This window comes from Caretta caretta, chromosome 8 (assembly GCF_965140235.1).
Source record: "Caretta caretta isolate rCarCar2 chromosome 8, rCarCar1.hap1, whole genome shotgun sequence".
In the NCBI taxonomy this organism is placed as follows: domain Eukaryota; kingdom Metazoa; phylum Chordata; order Testudines; family Cheloniidae; genus Caretta; species Caretta caretta.
The window spans coordinates 11,099,644-11,122,709 of NC_134213.1; the positions used below are offsets into that span (position 1 = coordinate 11,099,644).

The window sequence follows — 23,066 nt, forward strand, 5'->3', positions numbered from 1 at the left end:
TGGAGTGGAGGTGTGGTCCGACTTGTCCTTACTGCTTTGCATAGGGAGCATGATCCTGTTTGTATCCTTGCTGGTTCTCTTTTGCCCCAGCCATTAAACTGAGGATAATAATGCTTTGCCAGCTTCATAAAGCACTTGGAGTTTTAAAGATGAAAAGTGCTAAGCATAACAAGACACCCCTCCAATGGTGTTAGGGGGCCACACACATGCCATCTGTGCACCTTTTCCAGACATTTTAGAATCCTACTGATGTTGTCAAGTGATGGGAATTCAAAACATGTTACCAGACAAGAGATGAGTGAATGAGGAAAAATTACAGCTTTATTTCGACTTTGAACCAGACCCTTCTTCAGGATAATAAAGGGAAAGGATCAGCTCTTAATTTTGTAATTAAGGACTTATTTATAGCAAATTAGCCTTCTTGAAATTAAGCCTCAATTCACTGGCTTTAGCCCAAAACATGACTGACTTACTCCCGGGCTTCTTCTTAGCTCTTATATTTTGGCCAAAAAGGCAGCAGGGCCTAAACCAATCTCTTTTCCTGAACAGAAACTTTTTTTAAAAAAATCACTGTACATAAGATTCCTCCTTTTACATTTCCTCTCTTTTAAGGCAAAAGTATTTTATTATGTTCATTAAAATGCTTTACCATCCAGAACTGGGATGTGATAATCTTCATAAGGTGCTCTAAGGTTTGCTTGTATCTGTCCATGTCCTGAGGGTGGGGAGAATGGTTCATAGTTTCCGCTCTCAAGCTAACAAATGTTCCCTCGTCCCCCTTGGCTGCTCCCCACATCCCATTTTTTAGTTCTGATGGTTACAATAAAGTATTAACCATGTTAATCTGATGTATTGACGTGCGGGATTGCTAAGGAGAGCTGGCAGCCAGCCAGCCAGCAGCTAATGGCAGTATATAAGCAATTTGATGAAAAAGAATTAACATGCTAATTGTCAGGCTGTAGAGGGTGCTGGGGACTATGCAGGGGGGGAAAAAGACATTTTCTTATTTACCCTAGAGAGACTCATTTTAATAATAAAACTCTGAGAGAGAGAGAGAGAGAGAGAGAGAGAGACTCTGATGCAATTTACCTTTTCTTTGCCACACACCCCCCCACACCTGCTTTGCACCCAGAGCCTTGACACTCAAGAGGCTCTATCATGAGATCTCTTCCCTTTTAGCATGCAAGATATCCCAGGCTCTAGAAACATTCAGCACCACTGTGTAATTCTTCGCTTCACATAGTAGCAAGTGACGCTGTGGTGGAGTGTCTGTTTAAAGGGAAAAGTCACGTTTCACATATTTATGCCCAGACCCCAGTTCCAGCTGACAGCTTAGCTGGAGCAGGGGTGAGGAAGAGGCTTTGAAAGAACTAAGAACTTATTTTTCTTTTAAACAAAGGAGGCTTTGGTCAGATTTTTTTTTTCTTTAAAGCAACTGAAAAAGCTGATCCAGAAAGCGAAAGCATCTCAGTGCTAGCTGCAAGTGCACAGTTAACAGATCAAGAAAGTCAACTAATGCTACACAGAACCAGCATTCCAGCAGTGAGGAGTCCCCTGAGGGAGGGAATTGCAACTGGGAATTCAACTAGATGTCAAAGAGGAAGCTGCTTCTTTTGGTGGACGTGGATCTTATTTAACACTGGATTTGTGTGCATCGCTCTTCAGATAATCACCTGGAAATCTGTTGTGCCTTCCCTTCAAAACAAGCAAGTGCTGCTATACAAAGCATTTCTTCTTCTTCTCTATTTGGCTTACAGTACAGGGTTTTGTTAAAGAGGAGAGTCTTTTTTTCTATGCACGGGAGGCTGCCACATTCCACTCCCAGGAAAATGAAGAAGATCCTGTCAACTCATCCTAGATAACCAGTTCAGTTCACACAGAAGACCCAGTCCATTGGGCATAAGCCCTGGTTTTGGCTGAGAGAGCAAGTGCCCGAACAAGAGGTATATATATATATAAATACACATTTTTTTCCTGATTTCTATTTGAGGATTAATGATGTAAATGTGATCCAGGGAGATTGAAAGAAGCAAACTCACTGAGCCATGTAAGTGAACGGAATTGCTGCATTTACGTTTATACAGAATGTGGCTGGATTTCAGCCCATTACGAATGGGAACATTCCTTTTCCACACCACACACTGACACTTTCATTCTCTTCTGATACACCTACAGGGGAAGAAAATTTAAGCAAGAACATGTATAGTGAATTGTTAAATTCAACCAGTGCCACTGAAGCTCACCTAATCATTCAGACCAACACACCCTACCTGAACAGCACACAGAGATCAGTAAGCTCCTCTGCGTTTTATATGTCAACAGCCAGGGTGTTAAAAGAAGGGGAAATAAATAAGCCAGATCTGGTGACTTACATTGTTCTGTTTTTCTTCCTGCTCTTGACTGTGATAATAATTGTGCTCTTTATTAACTGTCAGTTGAAAAATTCTTTTTTTGCTACTCTACCTTATGACAGATCACTCAGAGAAGCAAGGAGTACATGGAGGACACAAGCTGTCTAAAACCAAAAAGGGAAGCCTTGCTTAATACAGTTTTGCTTTGATATATAGCACGAGCATGAGCCAGAAAACCTGTGCAATCAAATGTTATTTCCATTCGCTGTTAGGTGGATCCAATCCCCTTTTAAATAATATTCGGAGTCTCAGTATTAAGAGAAAAAATTCCCTGCCGGGAAAAAAATTGCCATATGTATATTAGAGTAGATGTAAATAAAAAGCCCTTTTATGAATTAAAAAGACAAAGCATTATTATGTTTAATTTATGTACAGAGATACATACAAAAGAAATGCATTGCCTATAGTAGAAACCTCTGTTTAACTCTATATGTATGCAAATTTCATCACTGACCCATTCAATCAAGGTACAATGGCATTTGCCTTGACAATAATCTCTAATTTGTACATCTGGTGGAGCTGTAGCCTGTGTTTGGGAAATCATGGCAGCAAATGTAGAAATGTTAATATATTTACTTGACAGCCACAAGGAGGAAATCAATTTACTTTACAGACCCATTTTGCTTTATTGTTACTAGAACCATGTGGCAACGTAATGGGAGATATTGCTGATAAAGACTGTAAGCCAAACATGCGTCTAGTTTTATTTAGCATCTCTTCTGCGGTTCTCTTAACCAGCATTCTTGGTATTCTAGTGCAGTGATTCTCAGACCTCAGTGGTTCAGGAGCCAAACCTTCGTGATCAACATTACCCAGAAGTTCCACCGTAGTGTTAATTCCTCCTTTCATTTACTATAGTACTATTCATATTTAAACAGCATGGCAGGGAAATACTTATTTGCTGTGAGAATAATATATATAAACTAAGTTATTAACTTAGTGGAAGTTCATAACTTAATTGTTCATAACATAGTAAAACATCCTGATTGGTAAATAACTTAGTTTGGTTAATAATTAAATCACAGTGTTTCAATATCATGTGCTGCTAAGAGCCGCAGGAGACACCTTAAAGAGCCACTTGCGGCTCACGAGCCACAGTCTGAGTTTCACTGCTCTAGTGTATCTTGGTCAGATTTTCAGGCCCCAGTTCTGCTAAATGGACCACTTAAGACTTAGGTAACTTGGATTAAACTTTATTGACAACAAAAAAAGCTGCATTAACCACTGTATCAAACCAAAAGGATCATTAGGGGTGGAAAAAAGCCACTGTGGCATGGAAACTAATTATGAGAGGCTAATATCAGTCCCATTTTGGTGCAAAAAAATGAGTAACAAATTGAAATGCAGGAATCACAATTTTAATAGAATGGTTACTTTAATGCTAACAATTATTTTCATCCCATGCTTTTGGTATACTGCTGGGAAAATTAGAAGCATGGGTGGGGGATGGTGCCATTTACTCAGCAGTGGTCACTGGTGACAAATTTAAATTGCAATTAATTAGCAATGAGGTGCTGTTGTAAGAGCTACATGAAAATGTCTGTTTAAACTTACTAATTGACTTGATACTTTACGTGTACAAAAATGTGATTTACTAGAGCACTGCATACTTCTATTCTGTAATCCCAGTTTTGCAGAGGAAAAACTGCACAGTGACTGGTATGCACTGTCATTCCAACTAATCGTCAACGAGCGTCACGTACGCAGTGGCTCACCAAGGTCGAGGCTGTAGGTATAGAGGTGTATGTATCTAGACGCATAAGGCCAGATTCGACTCTCGGTGACATTGGCACAATCCAAGTGAAACAAATGGGATTCAGTTGGTGTCACTAAGAGCAAAAGTTGTACCCATGTTTCAATTCATTAACATACAGGGTATAGTGGGAACGTTGTGTGTATGTAACGTCTTCTAAAGCGAACTGAAAAAAGCTTACAAACAGATCACATACACACACACGCAGTGAGCTGATAAATACAAAGACACAACCAAATGCGTGTGTGTGTGTAACCTGTTTGCAAGCTCTCTTACCTTACAAGAAATGTTACCATTGACAAATCAGCTATCCTTTTATGCTCTCATAGTAGTGAACACTTTATGCTTTTATCAGAGAGAAGAACAAAGCTACCATATAACTAGGTCTGACTTTTTTCACAGGGAGCAATTCTGGTCTCACGTAAACCAGTTTAACCCTGATGTAACTCCTAGGACTCACTTGAGTGTAAATGCAGCGTTTATATGGGAGCTGCATTTAGCGCAACACATCTTAAATGTAAAGATTAAGTAATCAGACTAGGCAATAAATGGCTTTTAAACAATGATAGTTTGTTTTAACTGATCAGAAGTAACAAGTTTGGTCTAAGAATTTCCATTGGCACAACAATTAAGACCTTTTAAAGTGTGTTTTCCATTGTACTGTAATTCATTTGTATTAAAATATTCCATCACACAAGAAAAAATACAGCAGAATCCTATTTGTAAAGGGTTAATGGCAAGAGGAGGGTCATCAAAAGAATATGGCTCACTTACAATGAGATTTACAATGGTACTTGGTAGCAACAACAGTGGACTGAATGTCAGCATTTTTCTTATCAGCCCCCAAAGATGCTACACATCTCCCGTGTCTTAGCGCAATTTTAACAAATGTTGGGGAGCGATCAGATATAGTCTCTTTTACTAAGCCCAAAATGTTGGCAGCAAGGCCACCTACAGGGGACAACAAAGGATTATTTAGAAGCATTCTTGACCATAAATTCAGTTTTCTTATGTCAGCACACGGCTCCTGTTAAGCATGACAGTAAATATTCCTTGGGCAAGTTTTTCACACTTACTTCGCTCAAAAAAGCATATGGATAGTATTTGTGTACATACTATGGCCTCCTATATGATTGCTTCACGGTGGCAATACAATTTCAACTTCTCTGCAAAGGAGATTATACTTTATATCAAAGATGGGTGTAGGACTGTAAAAAGGCCATGACTTTCTGTCCTTAATAACCATCTGAAGTCTGACACACATTCTGTAACAATTAATATGGCCCTGATTCAGAGGGGCACTTAAGCATATGTTTAACTTTAAGTACGTGAATATTAACTCCAATAGAGGTACCCGTGCTGAAATTAAGTACATGCCTATATGCCCTGTGACTCAGAGCCTATGTGCTGAAAAGGGTTGGAGTACTTCTTCTTATAAAGCTAGGGACATGATCCAGTATTCCTACCTTGCCCCGGCAAAATGACTGTCACCTTTGATCTTTGAGGCCACTCTTGCTACAATTAGCCTTGCCTTTGTCACTGCAAGATTAGATTGCTGTAATGCGCTCTTGAGGGGGCTACACAATGGGAACATTGGAAAGCTGCAGCTGGTGCAGAATGCTGCAGTCTGCTTTTTAAGTGGAGTTACCTATTGGAAGCACATTGGACCAGCACTCCTTGCTCTCTGCACTTGCTTCCAAAAAGCTTCTGGGTTAATTTCCAGCTGTTGGTTTTAACCTCTACAGCTTGGGACCTGCTTACCTGACCAACTGCCTCTCGCCCTGTGACACAGTGCCACAGCTCAGATCAGCGAGAGTGCTTGGGCTGGATAGTCAAGATGGAGCTGCCGCCAGTGTGATCTTTGCATGAGGCCTTTAGTTCTGGAGCTTGGTCTATCAGAGCCCAAGTTCGTTAGCATTCGAAGCACACTACAGTGCCCATCTTTGTTGAGGAGTGGCTGAGCTGTGGAGTCACTTCTTTTGCACGGGTGTATGATTTTGATTCATGGGATCTGTGCCTACAGCACAGGATGGGCACCTATAGCTCCTGTTAGGAATTTAAATAGATACCTGTTTGCCCTTCTAATTAGCCCTGAATTAGCAACCAGCCTAGGAGTAGCTCGGTGTTTGCGATCAGAGACCTTCCCCGATCCTTATTTATTTATTTTTAAGAAAATATGCAGAGTACTTGCCTCATAGTGGGATAATTGTGTGATAGAGCCATTGTGATTTACACCTGGAAGAGAAGATTCTTTCATAGGCCTCATAAGCCTGTCATTAAAACAAAATACGAGGGCTAGGGATAAAAGACAACAGCTCAGTATTTCAGCTACATGTGAGAAGGCTCTGGGCTGTTAAATGCAGTGTCTGTGTCTATTAATCTAAACTGAGTTGTGATATCATACACTTGGAACGGATGTCAAACCTCCAGAGCCACAGCATTTTGTAGTTGTACCACTTCTTCTGGGATTTCATCTTTTTGTGTCTTCTAAGGAAAGGAAATGCCCGGTCCCGAGCCACCACTTCAAAATGGAAACCGTAGAGAGCTAGGCTCCTCCACAGTTTAATTTGCATGATGAAAAAAGGGATTTTTGTAAATAATGCAGAGACTATTGAAAATAGCCAAGTTTAGTCACTTGTGAATTGTGCTGCTTAGGGGTTGTTTCTGGGCTTCCATATTTATAAAAGCAGATTTTAATGAAGAGCAGCTGGAGAGGCTGAATAAGATGAAAGAGCCCTGATTTCCTGCAGCAACATATTGTACAGTGGGACTCGATATTTATATAGGAGTGGGTGGATTGATCTAAACACAATTGAAGTGTTGGGGGGAGATGCTGTTTTGATGAAAGTCTTCTTTTTCAGAAACCTTTAGAAAATCTATCATTTTAAAGGTTTGGTATTTAGAAGCACATTCAACCTGGAAACATTGCCAAATAAATCAGTCTGAAAAGGTGCAAGGGAGACGTGATTGGATTGTGTATCCTTTGGGGGCTTCATCCCCCTCCTTCCTGAAGTTAATTACTGCAAATTACAAAGTAATTTACAAGCTGCAGGTTTATGCAAAGAAACTTATGGGAAGTTGGTTTAACATGCAAAAGTACACACACAGAGCACACTCTACAAAACATCTTAGGGAGAAAGTTATCACCTTTATCCTTTCCTTGCAACTGGTTCGTTTTCCATTCCTATTTTCATTGCAACATCAGGAATTTCTCTATCTGTTTCCTGGCATGGGAACAGGAAGTGGTGTTAGCAACCATTAGCAAACATTCTCTGAAAACATGATCTGTTCATTCCTAGGGTTACGTTTCTCTTAGTGTTTGATGGAACTGCAGCTGTTATTGGAAGCTTAATGAGATGTTTTTTCCCCATTGACTTGATAATAAGATAATTTTAGAGCTGCAATGAACTGTTCGCCAAAGATTTGAAATCTACCAAAAAAGCCGCAAGACTTAATCCTCTATTTGGCTTTTGGAGGCTACAGTATTTGCTTCATTTTACCTTGCAGTAACTTTAAAATCTCCACTCCAAAGCAATATCCAACTAATCTTCTCACTCCAGTGCTTTCTTGAGAGGTTCATGATTTTCCTGAGAATATGTTTTGGGTTTGGAGAGACTTTAGGAAGAAAGACTTCATGGGAATGATTGGATTATATAGAGAATTTCTATGTAGTGTCCAAAATAACTGTGCTGTTTACAACAAGAGGCTTGCACCTTCAAAAGGTGAATGGAAAACAGTTGTTTTTAACCCTTAGGACAAAATATCTGTTGACATAAAATGATACATACATACTTTTTAAAGAAAAACAACAGTCAGCATTCCTTTCCCTTACCTCCTGAAAAGTGAGTGTATGATGTTCGTTTTCCATGCCACACGAGTAACAGCCTTAATAATGCTGAAAGCATGACAAAGAATAGAATTGCCTACTCCAATTTAAATATTAGTGATGCCAATGAGTGTTAGAGGGGAAAACCCTAAAATCAAGACCTGCCAGGTAAAAAACTTTGCACATTCCCAATATACCCAACATTGTAGCTGCTCCAGATATCATGAAGGCAGTTTCACAGAGGGAACAGAAATACAGGATGACTATGATAACCCTCAGTTGCTCTGAATTAAATATTGTTTGGGAGTAGGGTGGCCAGACAGAAAGTGTGAAAAATCGGGGCGGGGGGTAATAGGAGCCTATATAAGAAAAAGACCCTATAAAAAAAATCGGGACTGTCCCTATAAAATTGGGACATCTGGTCACCCTATTTGGAAGGAATAGAACCAAACATCACACACCCATCTTTACCAAATTCTTCAGATCTCTACCTCATCACAGGAATAGCCTTGTCTTTACTAGAGGGGAAAAGTGTGTTCTTAACTTGAGTTAACTAACTCAAGGTAATATCCTAGTGAAGACAAGGCAGTTTGTAGTTTTCACATGAGTTAGCAGGTCACAATAAGGACTATGGAGCAGCTTAGGGATTTCCCTGGCTTGTGAAAACTACAAACTGCCTTGTCTTCACTAGGATTGTATCTTGAGCTAATTAACCCAAGCTAAGAACACATCTTTTTCCTAGTGAAGATACAGCCTTGGAGGTGCAACCATGTCTATGCTACGGACCTTATAGTGGCATACCTGTGCCTCCCTAAGGTCTTCTGGGTAGCTGCTCTATATCAGGGGAAGTCCAATGAGTTTCCTGGTGTCCGGGGCAACTCAAGGAGTCTCTGAGAGTTAGGGCAGCCAGATGCTCCATTTTGTTTCAGAGAAATCAAACAAATGTTTGGATTTTTCCAGAACATTTTTCAGAATTTCCTTGACACGGGAAATTTTGAATGTTCTAGTTTTTGTTCCGAATCGGAATGAAAACTTATTTTTGAAATATTGGAATTTCCTACAAAAAGACTTTTCAGGGCCTCTGGCTCTGCCACTGCCCTGCAACAAGCCTCAAGTTTTTGCAGAGGGGTGGCCTATCTTGAACGATTCTTCTTCCATCCTGCTCGTTTCTCTTACAGCCTGCTATGAAATTAACCAATACATTCCCAGAGTGAACATCCCAATAACCAACTCAAGAGGCAGTATTCATATATTATTACAGAGCTGGTCCACACCTGTCAAATATACTATCTTATTTGTCAGTACATAGTTACATTTAATAAGAAAACTACACAAGCACTGGGCCTTGCACAGCAAAATTCTGGATACAGGATAATTTACCATGTTCCCCTTCCGATCATACTAAGCACTAGTTAAAAATCTGTCTCTTCATTTTGTAGTAAATTGACCTTTCTTATTTTACATATATTAGAACAGGGTTCCTACCACACCACCATCTCCAAGTCGGTGCATTCTTAACTAGCTAACTAAAAGATTATGACACATAACTATGCAATTTGTGATATATTAAAAGTGTTTTATTTGATTCTCACTATTTTCACTGAATCTTCAAAAGCACCATTTTCAATCAAGCAAAAAGAAGCTGGCATTATGAGTGGTCTACACGACTGGATGCTTTTAAGCAAGTTTCAGTTTGAAAGTGTGAAATACATTGCATGCAAGATTTGTACATTTTTGGAGTATTTTCTACACATACACACAGCATTGCACTTCCAGATCTGTTTTCCTGCAAACGGGTAATTCAGCAGGGCCCAACGCACAATATAAAGCTATCTTGATAATTTAGTAACTTCATTTTTTAAATCAGCTCCTTAGCAGAAGAGGAAACGGAGCATCGTACAAAAAGTATCCTGTGTAATTTGCGCAAATGAGTTTCAATGGGCTGTAAAAATTCAGTCTTGGAAATAAAGCGTGTTCTTTGCACATTTGAAATTCAGCTTTTAAAAATGAGGAAAGAAAATTCCCCCCATGCCCTGATATTTTTTTAATGTATGTCAGGCTTCCTAGGCATCGGAAAAATAACCGGGTAAAAATAAACCTGGGACACTTTTTTCTTAAAAAGTTACATTTTAAAATATCGTTAAATAAAAATACCACAAATGCTGTGGGAGGCTGAACTTTCTTTTGTTCTGTTTGTACCAGCACCTAGCACAATGGGTTCTTGGTCTACGACCAGGGTTCCTAGGCACTCCCACAGTACAAATAATAAAAATATTAACCAAAAGTAAGGTTGATGCTATAGCATCAGGATTCAAAAAAGACGAGAGATTGATATGACTAAGAACAGCCAGAGATACATCCAGTAAAGATTTTTTTTTAAAATCCCTAAAAAGAAAATTAAAATCCAAGGGTTCTGCAAGGGATGTAAACCCTCAAGATAAAATCCTGGTCCCATCATCGTTAATGGAAAATCGCTCATTAATGTCAACAGGGTTAGGATTTCGGTCTTATGCTTCAGGGCATAAGGCAGCCTCTCCCTGGCTTATGTTAGGAGGACACTGTCCCTGGGAGCAGGCTATTCCATAGGTGCCTACTGCAGGGCTTCTTGCACCTTCTGCTGACACATCCGATACAGGCCATTCAGAGGAAGGATACAAGGCTAGACAGTTCTAACCAATTTCCTGTGGCATTTTTCATCAGCAAGAGTGCATGTGTTGATATAGTTCTTTAATAGCTGTGTAGCAATTTTCAGGCAGGAGACCCTGTAGAACACTTTACAAATGGATGGTATCTTCAACGAGACATGGCTAGTGGGTGCATTCTGCCTGGAAAGGGTGAGAGTAGTCAAGTGCAGAAGGACCTAATTTCTTGGCATTTTATGTGTTGATTGGTAATGCTTGGGCCAGATCTTCTTTGTGGGTGCAATCAAACAACTTACTTAACACACAAGCACTGAGATTTGCATTCTCTCTTTTGGCATTTGTACTCAGCTGCTTAAACTCTCCCCACATATGGCCTCCTAGAAGACTGGCCTTTGAGAAGATCTTCTCCAAAGTCCACTGAAGGCAGTGGGAGTCTTTCCACTGGGCTTTGGATCGGGCCCAGAAAAGTTTTCCTTTCAGTAAATGCTGGCAACTGATTATGAACGAGGGATGCAGACTCAGAAGACCGTGAAACGTATGGGACTCACCAGAACACAGAGTGCCAAATATCCGCATTTGGGTTGAGTGGCTTTGCTAGCAGAGGGGGAAAAAAATCAACAACCCACCACCAAAAAAGTACAGAGTTGTGGCTTGCCTAAAAAAGGGACTGAGGAAGTAATGAGGCTATATGAAAAACTGATTCATGTGGGGTTGCTGGTGGTTTTGCATTGTAGAGATTTACACCCCCATGAGTTTCACTTCAGTTTTGGCTTCACCTGATCCTCGAGCCACACGAGCAAAGCCAGGGATGGATACATCACAGATTTCAAAAGTCTTTTGCCACCCTCTCTCTGCTCTTCTTGGGGATCCACTCCTCTTCAAGATTTGTCCTCCCTCTAAAAATTTTCAACGACTGGAGTGGGGATTCCTAATGTATAATTAATAGAAAAGTATATTTTCTCTGTGTGTTACCTACCCAGCAAGATGATATCTAAGTACATATCTTTGCCCATGAAATAGTTGGCATGCTTTGTGTTAAATGTTACATTGTAAATGGTCTCATCCAAAACCACTATTGCCTGTCTCCTGAAGAAAGATACCCACACGATAAATCCATTAACCTATTAATACTCATCTAGAATTATGGTAACACCCAGGATTTAAATACACCAAGGCTTAATCAAATGAATTAGAATTTGCATTGCTTGGGGATTTTTTTCAGGAATCCATTTTAGCAGAATAAGATGGAAAACACCTTGCTTTGCATCCCAAATCGGAAGATTAACATGGTCTCCAGTTTCCCTTTAAACCTTAAAACAATGTCACAGCGTGGGCTGATGACTAAACATGCTTTTCTTTTTGAACAAAAGCAAAATACCTGATTTCTGGGCCAAGGTGACTGACTTCAGCTACGTATTAGCAGACGATAGAGTAAATTAGAATCAATGGGTCAGGTTCTGCATTAACTCATCACATTTCTTGACCCTGTCGAGCCACAGCAGCTGCTTTTCCATACACATTTGCAAAATGTGACCACGTACCTCAGATCTTGACCACGTACCACAAGAGTCTTGTGGAAATGGAAAGTTCAGTGATTTTAAGTATGCAATGAAGTTTATTCATTTTCTGGACAAAACGCATTGACTGCATGTATTATTTAGCTCTACATAAAACTTTTGCCTGATGAATATAAAGCTCTGTAAATATTTTGTCAATGGAATACTAAATCTTATAGGCTGAGATACTGAAGATGACATGTTAAATGGAAAAACCAGCATTTCTGTGACACAAAGTGCTTTCTTCATGAAAGCAAATTTTTAAAAGCCCAAATTAGTGCACTGACGCAACATGCATGACTGATGCGTATGCAACCTGCTGAATGGATCCACAGACAAAGGGCACCATTACGCAAGGGCAGGAGCAATAACTGAATAGCTACTGAATAGCTTTTTTAAGATTGTTTTCTCTATGGAAGGGGGAATCTTTGAATGCCGGATTAAGAGAAAGCAGGATATATTTCACTAGAACATGCCTCAGGTATGCTTTAAGGCATAAAGCCAAGCAACAGATTAATGTCTCAGTAAGACGTGTCTGGAGTGTCTTAATATGTTACACTATTGATCCATTATTTCTACCTTTTTTTCCCTAAAGGGCTAAATTTTCAAAACTCTGCATGGGCACAGAAACCTGTGTTGATCCCTGGGGCGCAAGCGGGAACACGTGCCTAGGGTCCCCTTTAATATGAGTCACAAACAGGTTTCTGCATGCTGCCAGCATCTGGGGCTGGCCCTGAAGGATGGGCATGTGACAATGGGATAGGCAGCGGGCGTGTCAAAGACAGACAGGCACCACGGCACAGAGACCGCCTAGGCCATCTAAGCCCCCAGTCCCGAGAAGGCAAACCATGAGTCGACTTGAACTAAATAGGATTACTCACATGCTTAAAATTAAATGAGTGCACAAACCTTTGCAAGAAAGGCAAGTGTGGCAGGGCCAAGCCAGGAGGTACAAGCAAAGATTGCTTCAGCGTTTGCTGGGACAGACGCTGCAGTGCCAGAGAGGCAACAGCTGTGGCAGGACATCACACATACACACTTTACGTCTGATGGGTGGCTGGGGTTGTCCTTGCATTAAAACTAGAGTGCCTTGTCCTCGCTGTGTTTTGACATCAGGATGGCTAACACGCCACCCCAATTTAAACCCCTGCTCTTTTTAGGAGTGAAGAAAAAGCCTCAGCGAACATTGTGGTTAAGTGGGAGTTGCAGCCTTGGGCCCCGTTGATAAGAAAACGGAGTGACTCTTCTCTTCTGTTTCCATGCAGACTCTAGAGACAGGTTAGTCCAGAGGTATTGGGTACCTCTGGGAAAACCTAGACAGCATGATCCTTGGGGTGCAAACAGGAGCATGGGTATAGGACTGACACAGCAGGGCCCCCCTTTTATAAATGTAATAGGGCTCAGCTCTGGTTACCTTAGCATATTAACAGGGATTTAGATGGGCAGTTCTTCCTAATGCTTCTGCCTCACAGAAGGCAGTCAGCCCAAGGAGAACATAGGAGAAGGTACATCTGGAGTACACCAGATGGGTAGGGGTCAGAGACAGAAGTGTTTTCAAGGGTCCTCCCATTCTTTCTCTCTCACAAACAGAATCCTATTTTCAATTAATTGCCAACTCTTTTTCCACTTTGGTATCCAGATTGTTCAGTTTCATATTGGTGAGATTCATTTCTAGCTGTAGCCCTATTGTCTGCAGCACTCAAGAAACAGGCAGCTTTGTACTAGTTTCACTTTCTGAAAAGTTCCTTTCGATTAGTATTTGAAGCTGCTAGTCTCCTTGACAATACGCACAGTATGGCAGAAATTTTCAAAGCCGAGTCAGAAATTTGAATATTCAACAATGCAAACAAAAAATTGATATCTAGTAACAGTCTAAAAGCTTCGATTCTATAGATTTTATCTTTTTAAAAGGTGCATTAGAAAATTAAACCCCTTTTAGAGAAAGCTGACAGTGTTACCTTCATTACTGAATTTGAGAATGCTATTGAGCATGTGTTCTTTGTTTCAGTATTCCACTCAGTGAGCTTTTTCATCCAATGGGTTAACTAGAGAAATCGCTATAGAAAATAGACTCTAAATGTCGCTTATATTTATACTAAATAGAAAATTGTAAGCTGTACACGACATGAAATGCTACAGGCATAAGTGACAGTTTTAGCTAAATTTCAAGAGAACCTGTATTCATATATTTGACATGTGAGTGTTCAAGTTACATGGATTAGCCAAAACAAGCAAGACTTCAGACACATTTAAGAGCTTGGTTTCATAAGTACTTAATTTTTATTTTATATGCCAATTGAAAATTTGGCTGTCATCCTCCATTAGGACTGAGAATAGGAACTATGGCACTTAACCCAGAATGTGGAGTATTTTTGTTTAAAGCTCTGTCTTCAGACTAAAGCTATTACATGAGCAATGTTTAGTTGGATCGTTATTAATGAGCAGGTATGAAATGTATCCATTGTTACAGTTCCCTCACAGGAAAAAAACAGACAGGAATAATAAAGCTTTTACATTTTGTTCTAACAACATATAAGTTTCAACTGAGAGTAATATCAGCTGTAGCAGAGAGCCTAAAGACAAAAGCTTATTTTCCAGACAAAAGCTTATTCAGCTGCAATTTGAGAAAAACATAGCAAATCAAGGGTAAAAAGTCTTACAAGAAGGTGGTAATTATTACAGATACTAATATTAGAATCCCTGAAACTTTAAAGTTAGGGTTAAGTTTAAAAGTAACCCAAAGTTCTGAAGTTATGGTGATGGGTTATCATTCAAGAGAGCAACTACCATAGAGAAATGGGTTCCGATCTTTTAAAAATAAAGATCTGCAACAAATTACATAGCAAGGTTTCTAATTTGACTGCTGTCTTCACCAGGAAGAGGCTTTATTTTATTTTTAAATGAAAGCTTAGGTTTTCATTCATTTGACACCCTTTAAAAGTACATTAGAGCCCAAGAGGCCATGTTGACATTGCTATTTTGGAAAGCTAGCTCTTCACTTGCAAAAATAATTGCCCCTGGCTCAGAAACGTTTCTGTGCAGTAGGATCTAATTAAATTTTATTTGAACTTTCTAGGGCTTTTTTTTTCCCCTTTTTTTTTGGAAGGGGGTGAGGGGAAAAGATGAAAAGACATGTTATTAGAAGAAAGTCCAAAACATGAACCAGCAACTGCTTCCTCTCTCACCACAAATTCTTGTCTCTCTCAAATGACAAGCGTTTGGGCAAAGAAATCTACCCACCAGCTATACATGTAAAATGTGAAATTAGAAATGACCTTTGAGGATTTTAGGAGGAAGTGGGACAAAAGCAAGTCTATATCTTGTGGGAGCACCCTATAACGCACATATTCCTCATTTTTATGTAATTGTGATATTGCATATAAAGCATGCCTTGTAAGGTATCATCAGGGGAAAGGTTATGATCGGCTGAAAGTCACTGTCCCATCTAAATATGTGTATCATCAATGCATATGAAATTATAAGAATTGCATTGTACAGTTTTCACTAAAATACACTGTGGGTTTGGGAGCTGCCCAGATACGAGCTTTACAGACACAATGACAAGGGAAGTAACCAACAGCTGGGTGGGTGCTGCTGAACAGACATCACCAGCCATTGTCCAGCAAGGGAGTTACAACTCAGTGACTCACCTGCATGAGGCCACACCAGAGGAATTGCTCAACCTTGCCTATGGACTCAGCAATGCCCACCAGACATGCCTGGACTTGTATTCTCCAAGCACATGGGACTGAGGATATAAAACAACACAGGGGCCTCATGCTTGGCCTTTCCTCCTGCCCCAACCCATGCTGCAAGCAACAAGGACACTGGGAAGACTTAAGCAGAGGAGACCGGCCCAGATTTCAAGGGTGAAGTTTAGACTGCGTGCTTATATTTTATTTTCATTTGGTAACTGACTGACTTTTTGCCTGTCACTTAAAATCTATCTTTCGTAATCAATACATTTCTTTAACTGTTTATCTTTAGCAGTGAGTTTGCTTGAAGTGTGTGGCAAATCTGCTCAAGTTTGCAAAGGCTGGTGTATGTCCACTTTCCCTTGATGAAGTGGTGAACCAATTAATAAATGTGCACTGCTCATCTTAAGCAGTGCAAGATGGTATATTCCTGGAGTACAGTGCTGGGAGGGATTTGGCTGGTGCCTTTCCGTGTGTGATTTATGAGTGGCTCTGGGAGCATTCATGCAATATAGCTGGGTGTGGGTCTCCACATGCTGTTGTACACTGAGTGATCACAGCACCTATAGGGTTTTGCTGCTGGTCACGAGCAAGGCATTGTGAGAGACAGCCCAGGCTGGAGAGGTTCATGAGACACAGTGGTCCCACAGTCCCAAGCTGCACCCCGGGGATCCTGTCACAGCAAGTCTCAGCTATAGCTATGGCAAGACCACACCATATTACAGGTGGACATTTTTAAAGTTGTTTTTAGTTTAACCCTGATGTTTGATATTTCTGTACATTGTCCCAAACTGACATTGTTCTAACTGCCTTTTAATAGACTCCTTAATAGGGCTTGCTAAAAAACAAGAATTCTGTTTGGCAAAAAATTTTAACGTTTTATTTTTAATCCACAGCAGGACAAAACCAAGACCTTCCAAAAAGTTTTGCAAAAAATGGGAACAGCCACTAGCCCAGCAGTTATGGCACTCACCTGAGATATGGGAGATGTAGGTTGAGACAGGAAAGGGTACATCCCAAGGGAGTGCCTTAATTACTGGGCTACTGGCTATTCTGGGATGAGGGGGTTTCATCTTGACTAAAATTGTATCCTGCACGTGAGAAAACATCCAGACAAGTTTTGTTGAAAAACAGTACATTTCCGGGAAATGTTGCAATTTTCCAACGAACACATTAGGTTGAAAAATTCTCCACCAGCTCTACTCCTCCAAGGTTTCTGAAGAGAAAACGGCACTGTTATTGGCTTTGTGTATAGTAACATCAGATCCTGACTTCTGATAGCCGAGAGAAACTGGAGCAAATGTCATTTTATTGTATTATCAAGTTTGAAAGCTGTGTGAAGGTATTAAAAATGCCCAAGATTTTTTCTACACCAGTTCTCATACTTTCATAGCTATCAGCTTGGTTTTGTATTTTTTTTCCAATAATTTTTTCAATTGAGAAAGCCTTTGAAAATCATAGGCAGCTTGAAGATAAGAAGCTTGGTGCCTGCCCACAGCAATTCCCTAAGCAGGAAGTGCTGACAAGATCAAGCAGTGCCATCACTACTGTTTCAGCTTTGTACTAACTAATCAAATAATGGGTCCCTCCTGTTGCTTTTATGTGGACTGGCATAGCATGTAACTCTGTACATTACCTTGATAATAAATTCTCTGTTATTTCCTGTAAATTATTGGGTACCCTTGAGTATGATCAGAACTGCATAAATTCAGAGAGTAAAATGCTAATCAGGTCAAACTCTATGAAAGGCTCAGAGGAGTCTGTGTTGCGCTAAAGCAGTGGTTTTCAATCTTTCATTTGCAGACCCCTAAAAAATTTCAAAGGGAGGTGCAGACCCCTTTGGAAATCTTAGACATTGTCTACGGCTACCCACGGGTGCGTGGGCCACAGGTTGAAAACAACTGTGCTAAAGGATGCATGTTTCAGCTATATTCTAGATCTGCTTTCCCAGTATTAGCATTTATTTCTAGGTAAAGTTTGGTTCTAGGAAGCGCATTGGCTGCCGCTGGGAGTGGTGCGAGAAGCGCCAGGAGCTAGGAATCCTGGTGCCGCAGATCAGGTCTGAGGACAACACCGTCATCACCCTGAGCACCAGGGGCATGCTGGAGAGGACCCTGAAGGCAGCCATCTACATCGCTATACATGGAAGCCCTGAAGCGTAAACCGGACCAGGGTATAGCCTTCGAACTGACCAGCAAGTGGGACGCCAGCAACCACTTCCTCGCCGGGGGGGCGGCTTCATCCGTTTCGCCGACTGGTGGTTCATCCACCGCGCCCGGCTCAACTGCGTCCTGCTCAACGGAGCCGTCCGCCACGGGAACCGAGACAAGCATTGCAGGAAGTGCGGCTGCTCCAACGAGACCCTGCCCCATGTCCTGTGCAGCTGCAGGCCCCACTCCAGAGCCTGGCAGCTGTGCCATAACGCCATCCAGAACCGCCTAGTGAAAGCCATCGCACCGCGCCTGGGGGAGGTCGCCGTGAACTGTGCCATCCTTAGTACTGACAGCCCGTTGTGATCCGACATGGTAGTCACCGACGAGGCCCAGAAAAAGATCATCCTCGTTGACATCAGTGTCCCCTTCGAGAACAGGACCCCGGCCTTCCGAGAAGCCCGAGCTTGGAAGCTGGAAAAATACGCCCCCCTGGCCGACACCCTCAGAGCGAAGGGCTACGAGGTGCAGATGGATGCCCTGATCGTCGGAGCCCTGGGCGCTTGGGACCCCTGCAACGAGCGTGTGCTGCGGACCTGTGGGATCGGTCGACGCTACGCACAGCTCATGCAGCGCCTCATGGTCTCGGACGCCATCCGATGGTCCAGGGACATCTCCATCGAACACATCACCGGCCACCGACAGTACCAGGAGGAGTGAGCCGGTACAACATCATGCATCCACTATGGGAAAGGGACTGAGAGGCTTTTTCCATTGGACCGTATGAACTGGAACCATAAACTCAATGAACATTAAATCCCACCAAATGAGGGTAAATCCATCCCCATCATCATATCCGCTCATTATACTCCACACCTGAACATAGCCATTATATGGACAACATAACCTCATATCTCAAGGTCTGTTCATTGACTGGTTAAACTTTTACCCCCAATCAGGGAGATTGCAGATTATGTATTCCTTACACCACCAGCTCCTAACTGAATTTCGCACCCCTTGATAATCTGTACCTCATTCCCTGATAACCAGAAACTTCTATGCTTGAACTCTGTACCTTTTCCTTTTTATTTCAACTATCTTAATAAAATTATTAAACTGGCATGTTTTCAAAAAATCAAACATTTGAAAACTTGTTTCTTTGACTTTATTAAAGTTATCCCAACCTCCTCCACCCCTCTGTATTTGCTGAATAGAGCTCACAGGAAGCATTCAGGATCTTTGCAATCCAACTCTCCCGTCCACAACCAAATTAACACAGCAAAAAAATGTTATGTTGCAGGTATCTTTGGGTATATTCTACAAAAGCTTTAACTTTTCCCTTAACTTGTCCTCCCCTCACCACTCCAAGTGTTACCCTAAAACCCTAAACTCTAATTACTCTTTGCTCTAATTACCAAGATAATGTGGAAGTTAGAACAAGAATGTTAACTTCTCCCCTGCTTTAAAAAGTTTGTAAAAACAGGTCAAACTATAATGAAGGCAGTTGCTCTGATCCTAAAAACACTGACATTAAGTTTTATTGAAATATTTAAGGAAACCGTTTCAAAAGGAATATTCTCAGTTTTCTTCTTCGCATTAGGAAGCTGTCAGTCACTACTTTCAAGTTCTACAGGGCTTAGGCAGGATGCTGGGTTGTTTAAGACTGTTATGCTAGCCATGCGTATGTTCAAAAAATTACTTGCCAGAATCTCATTAAATAGGTGGTACAGCTAAGATTTTATGGATGGCAAACAACTGTTGTCAAATTGCTGGTATTCGTTGTCCACAGTATGGTGGGTGATATACAAAAATACATTGTACATATAAGCCAATATTGTTATTGTGATTGTGATGTACCTTAATATGTTTTAATAAACTGACCTCACAATCCAGCTGACAAAAGAATTCTCAAATACATTAAGTTTTTAATTAAAATCTTTAAAAAAAATACAAACAAAAATACAAACCAACCCTACATTATAGCCTCAAGTGTTCCAGGCAAACTGCCTATGGAATGAAATTCCCTGTTCTCACTTCAATAAGGAGCAATACCTAGATAACTAAACACACCAATAGTGACAATTACAAGAATAATTAAGAGTTTATGGGTCATTATATCCTGTAGGACTTTCAAATTATACTTTTTAAAACATACCTATATAGACATACATTTATAAGTACTGGGAGGCATCCGCTGAATTATATTTAGAGCAAAACAGGGAAAAAAGCCTTTCTGAATGGGAATTTTTCATGTTTATTCAAATATGGGCAGCAGTATGCAAAAAAATATTTTTAAAAACATAACAAAACCTAATCATTTTAAAGATAAAGTTAATAAAATGAAGATAACAGAGTTAAATGAAAAAAACCATGTTTCCTACCATGTAAAATGAAAAAAACATGTTTCCTACCGTGTAAACAGAAGCATAAAGGTTATGCTAGCAATAAACATAAAAGTAGATTTCTGGAACAGCATAAGAAAGCACAGTTACAATGTAACACAATAGTTTAGTCTATCAATTTGAATTCAAAATGGGTTTCCTCCGTAAGGAAAAACTTCATGACTACAAAATAAATAAATAAACAAACAAACACACACAAACTAACTTTTCTTTGAGGCAAAAAAAAATGTAAAATGGCTTGTACTTATTGAAAACTGCTACCTAATCACTGTTTGGGAAACTAAAACATTAGTTTTCAGAGTATTTCAAGCTAGGAAAATCTTGACACATTTACACATGGGTTTGCCAGCCCTAGACTACAAGAGTATTTGCCCAACAGGTATACTGTACAACTTTTACATTGTAATACTGTGGAAAAAAAACCCCAATAGCTTCAGGCAAAACATCAAGAATTCCAAGGTTTCCTTTTAGAAATCCTATACCAATCGCAACATGTAAGCTGCTCAATTATTTTGACTAACCAGCCATTTTTATCTGTTCAGTCATACCAAAAAGTTACATATTGGTTCTACAGGATATCTCGTAACCCAATGTTGCCCCTTCATGTACAATTAAATGAATTTAATACTCATGAAAAGTTCTGGATTGACAGCTTGTAAGGCTAAAGTCCTCTGTCCAAACTTTCACTTCACTCTGTCATGCCCCGGCAGCTTTATGAGCCAGCCAAAACGGTAGTTCAGTATATGCCTATAATCTATATGCATATAGGTGTTCTATCTTTAAGCTCTCTGCTGGTGTTACCAACAAGGCTAACAATTAATTGCTGGTGGCTAGTGAGATACAGAATCATGCCCACCAAACAAAGATTGAAGTTTCACTTTATTTTACATAGGGCAAAATTGCTTTCATAAAATGGTAACAGAGTCTGAGCAGGGCTAGGTTTGATCTCCTATTTCCAAGACCCCGACCCATCCAGTTTCTCTGTACCTGTTAGCAATGTAATTAAACAGCAACTGCACTCACAGGTATACTGTGATCAGTGCTTCCATCTTTGCCATCACAGAATTTAAACATTTAGTGTCAAGCAGTTCTCAGCCAGCCTATCCTTGCATAGATGTGTGAACGGTGATACTCCGACACAAATAAAACTGAACAGAACTAAATATATCATGACTCTGCACCACACAAAACTAGAAAGCTTTTACAGAGTCCTAGTATTTATGATAAGCACCACTTAAACTGCAAGCGCAGCACTTCGCAAGCCTGCCTCTGCAGAAGAAAATGTAGGAGCAAAGCAATAGGATATGAACACTTCAGGAATGGAGGCTGTTCCAAACTCTGAAATGTTCGTAACTCTGAACAAAACATTATAGTTGTTCTTTCAAAACTTTACAACTGAACATTGACTTAATGTAGCTTTGAAACTTTACTATGAAGAAAAATGCTGCTTTCCTTTTTAGTACAGGTTGAACTTCTCTAATCCGGCACTCCCTGGTCTGGAAACATGTGTGGTCCAGCATAGGTGCTAAGTGGGTGCTCCAGGGCTAGAGCACCCAGGGGGAAAATTAGTGAATGCGGAGCATCCACCAGCACCAAGCTGCCCCCCCACTCCTCATACACAGGCAGCCCTGTGCTTACCAACTCTTCCTCCCTCCCAGCGCTTCCAGAGCACCACGAACAGCTGATTTGCGACATTAAAACTCTGGGAGGGAGGAGGGAAGACCTGGGGCCAGCAGCAGGGACCCTGGGTGAGGGGCTGGCTTCAGAGCCCCCAGGTGGGGGGCTGGTAGCCAGGACCCCAGGTGGCAGTGGGGCCCCCAGGTGGGGGGCCACAGTGGGCACAAAGCCTGGAGGTGCTGCAGCACTCCCTGGACGGCTGCTTCATTCACCTATGGAGACCCGCTGGCACTCTGCATTGACTTCCTGTGATTCGGCGAATTCTCTGGTTCGGCACTGGTCAGGTCCTGAAGGTGCTGGACTAGAAAGGTTGAACCTGTATTTTACATTTTACACAATGTACTATTCTGTATTTGCTCTTTCTGTTTTTTTCTGGTGCATCTCTGCCGCTGCCTGATTGCATATTTCCGGTTCCAAATGAGGTGTCTGGTTGACTGGTCACTTCGTAAGTCTGATGTTCGTAACTCTGAGGTTCTACTGTATTGCTAAGATTATAGTACTGATGCACATATAGCCAGTCTGGCCACATTAAGCACTAGTTCTGTCTTGTGCACACCCATGCAGCCATTCCTGAATCATTTACTTAGTTTCAGCTAGGCACATACACGAGCATAGATGAAGCCAATAAAAAAAAAAAAAAGGTCAAGCTTGGATGCAGTGAAATCTTTTAGAGGCACTGCAACTGAGATTTTACTCTTTTAACCTGATGCGTCATGCCATTAATCATAAAAATTATTCTAGAAAAGATACCACAGTGTTAAATATATGCAGAGTTACAAACTTACGAAGAAAACTCAAATATGGGTGTAGGAAAATGTTCATTTTGACTCTGGAAGGCCTGATCTTGTGGGTAACAGCTGAATTTGTTGCTCTTTCAATAAAACCATTGTTGGCTACAGTTCAAAGGAATACATAGTGGTCCAGAAGATAAATGACAAAGTAATGTTACTCCTC

The 23,066-nt window shown here is 40.8% G+C and overlaps 1 protein-coding gene across 1 annotated transcript; it reads left to right on the plus strand.

The window, feature by feature from the left end:
- Positions 1-976: 976 nt before the first annotated feature.
- On the plus strand, positions 977-4,727 carry SMIM32 (small integral membrane protein 32). Its single transcript, XM_048862013.2, has 2 exons — positions 977-1,943; positions 2,176-4,727. The coding sequence occupies exon 2, from the start codon at positions 2,199-2,201 to the stop codon at positions 2,517-2,519; it is 321 nt and encodes a 106-aa protein (XP_048717970.1). The 5' UTR covers positions 977-1,943; positions 2,176-2,198; the 3' UTR covers positions 2,520-4,727.
- Positions 4,728-23,066: the final 18,339 nt, after the last annotated feature.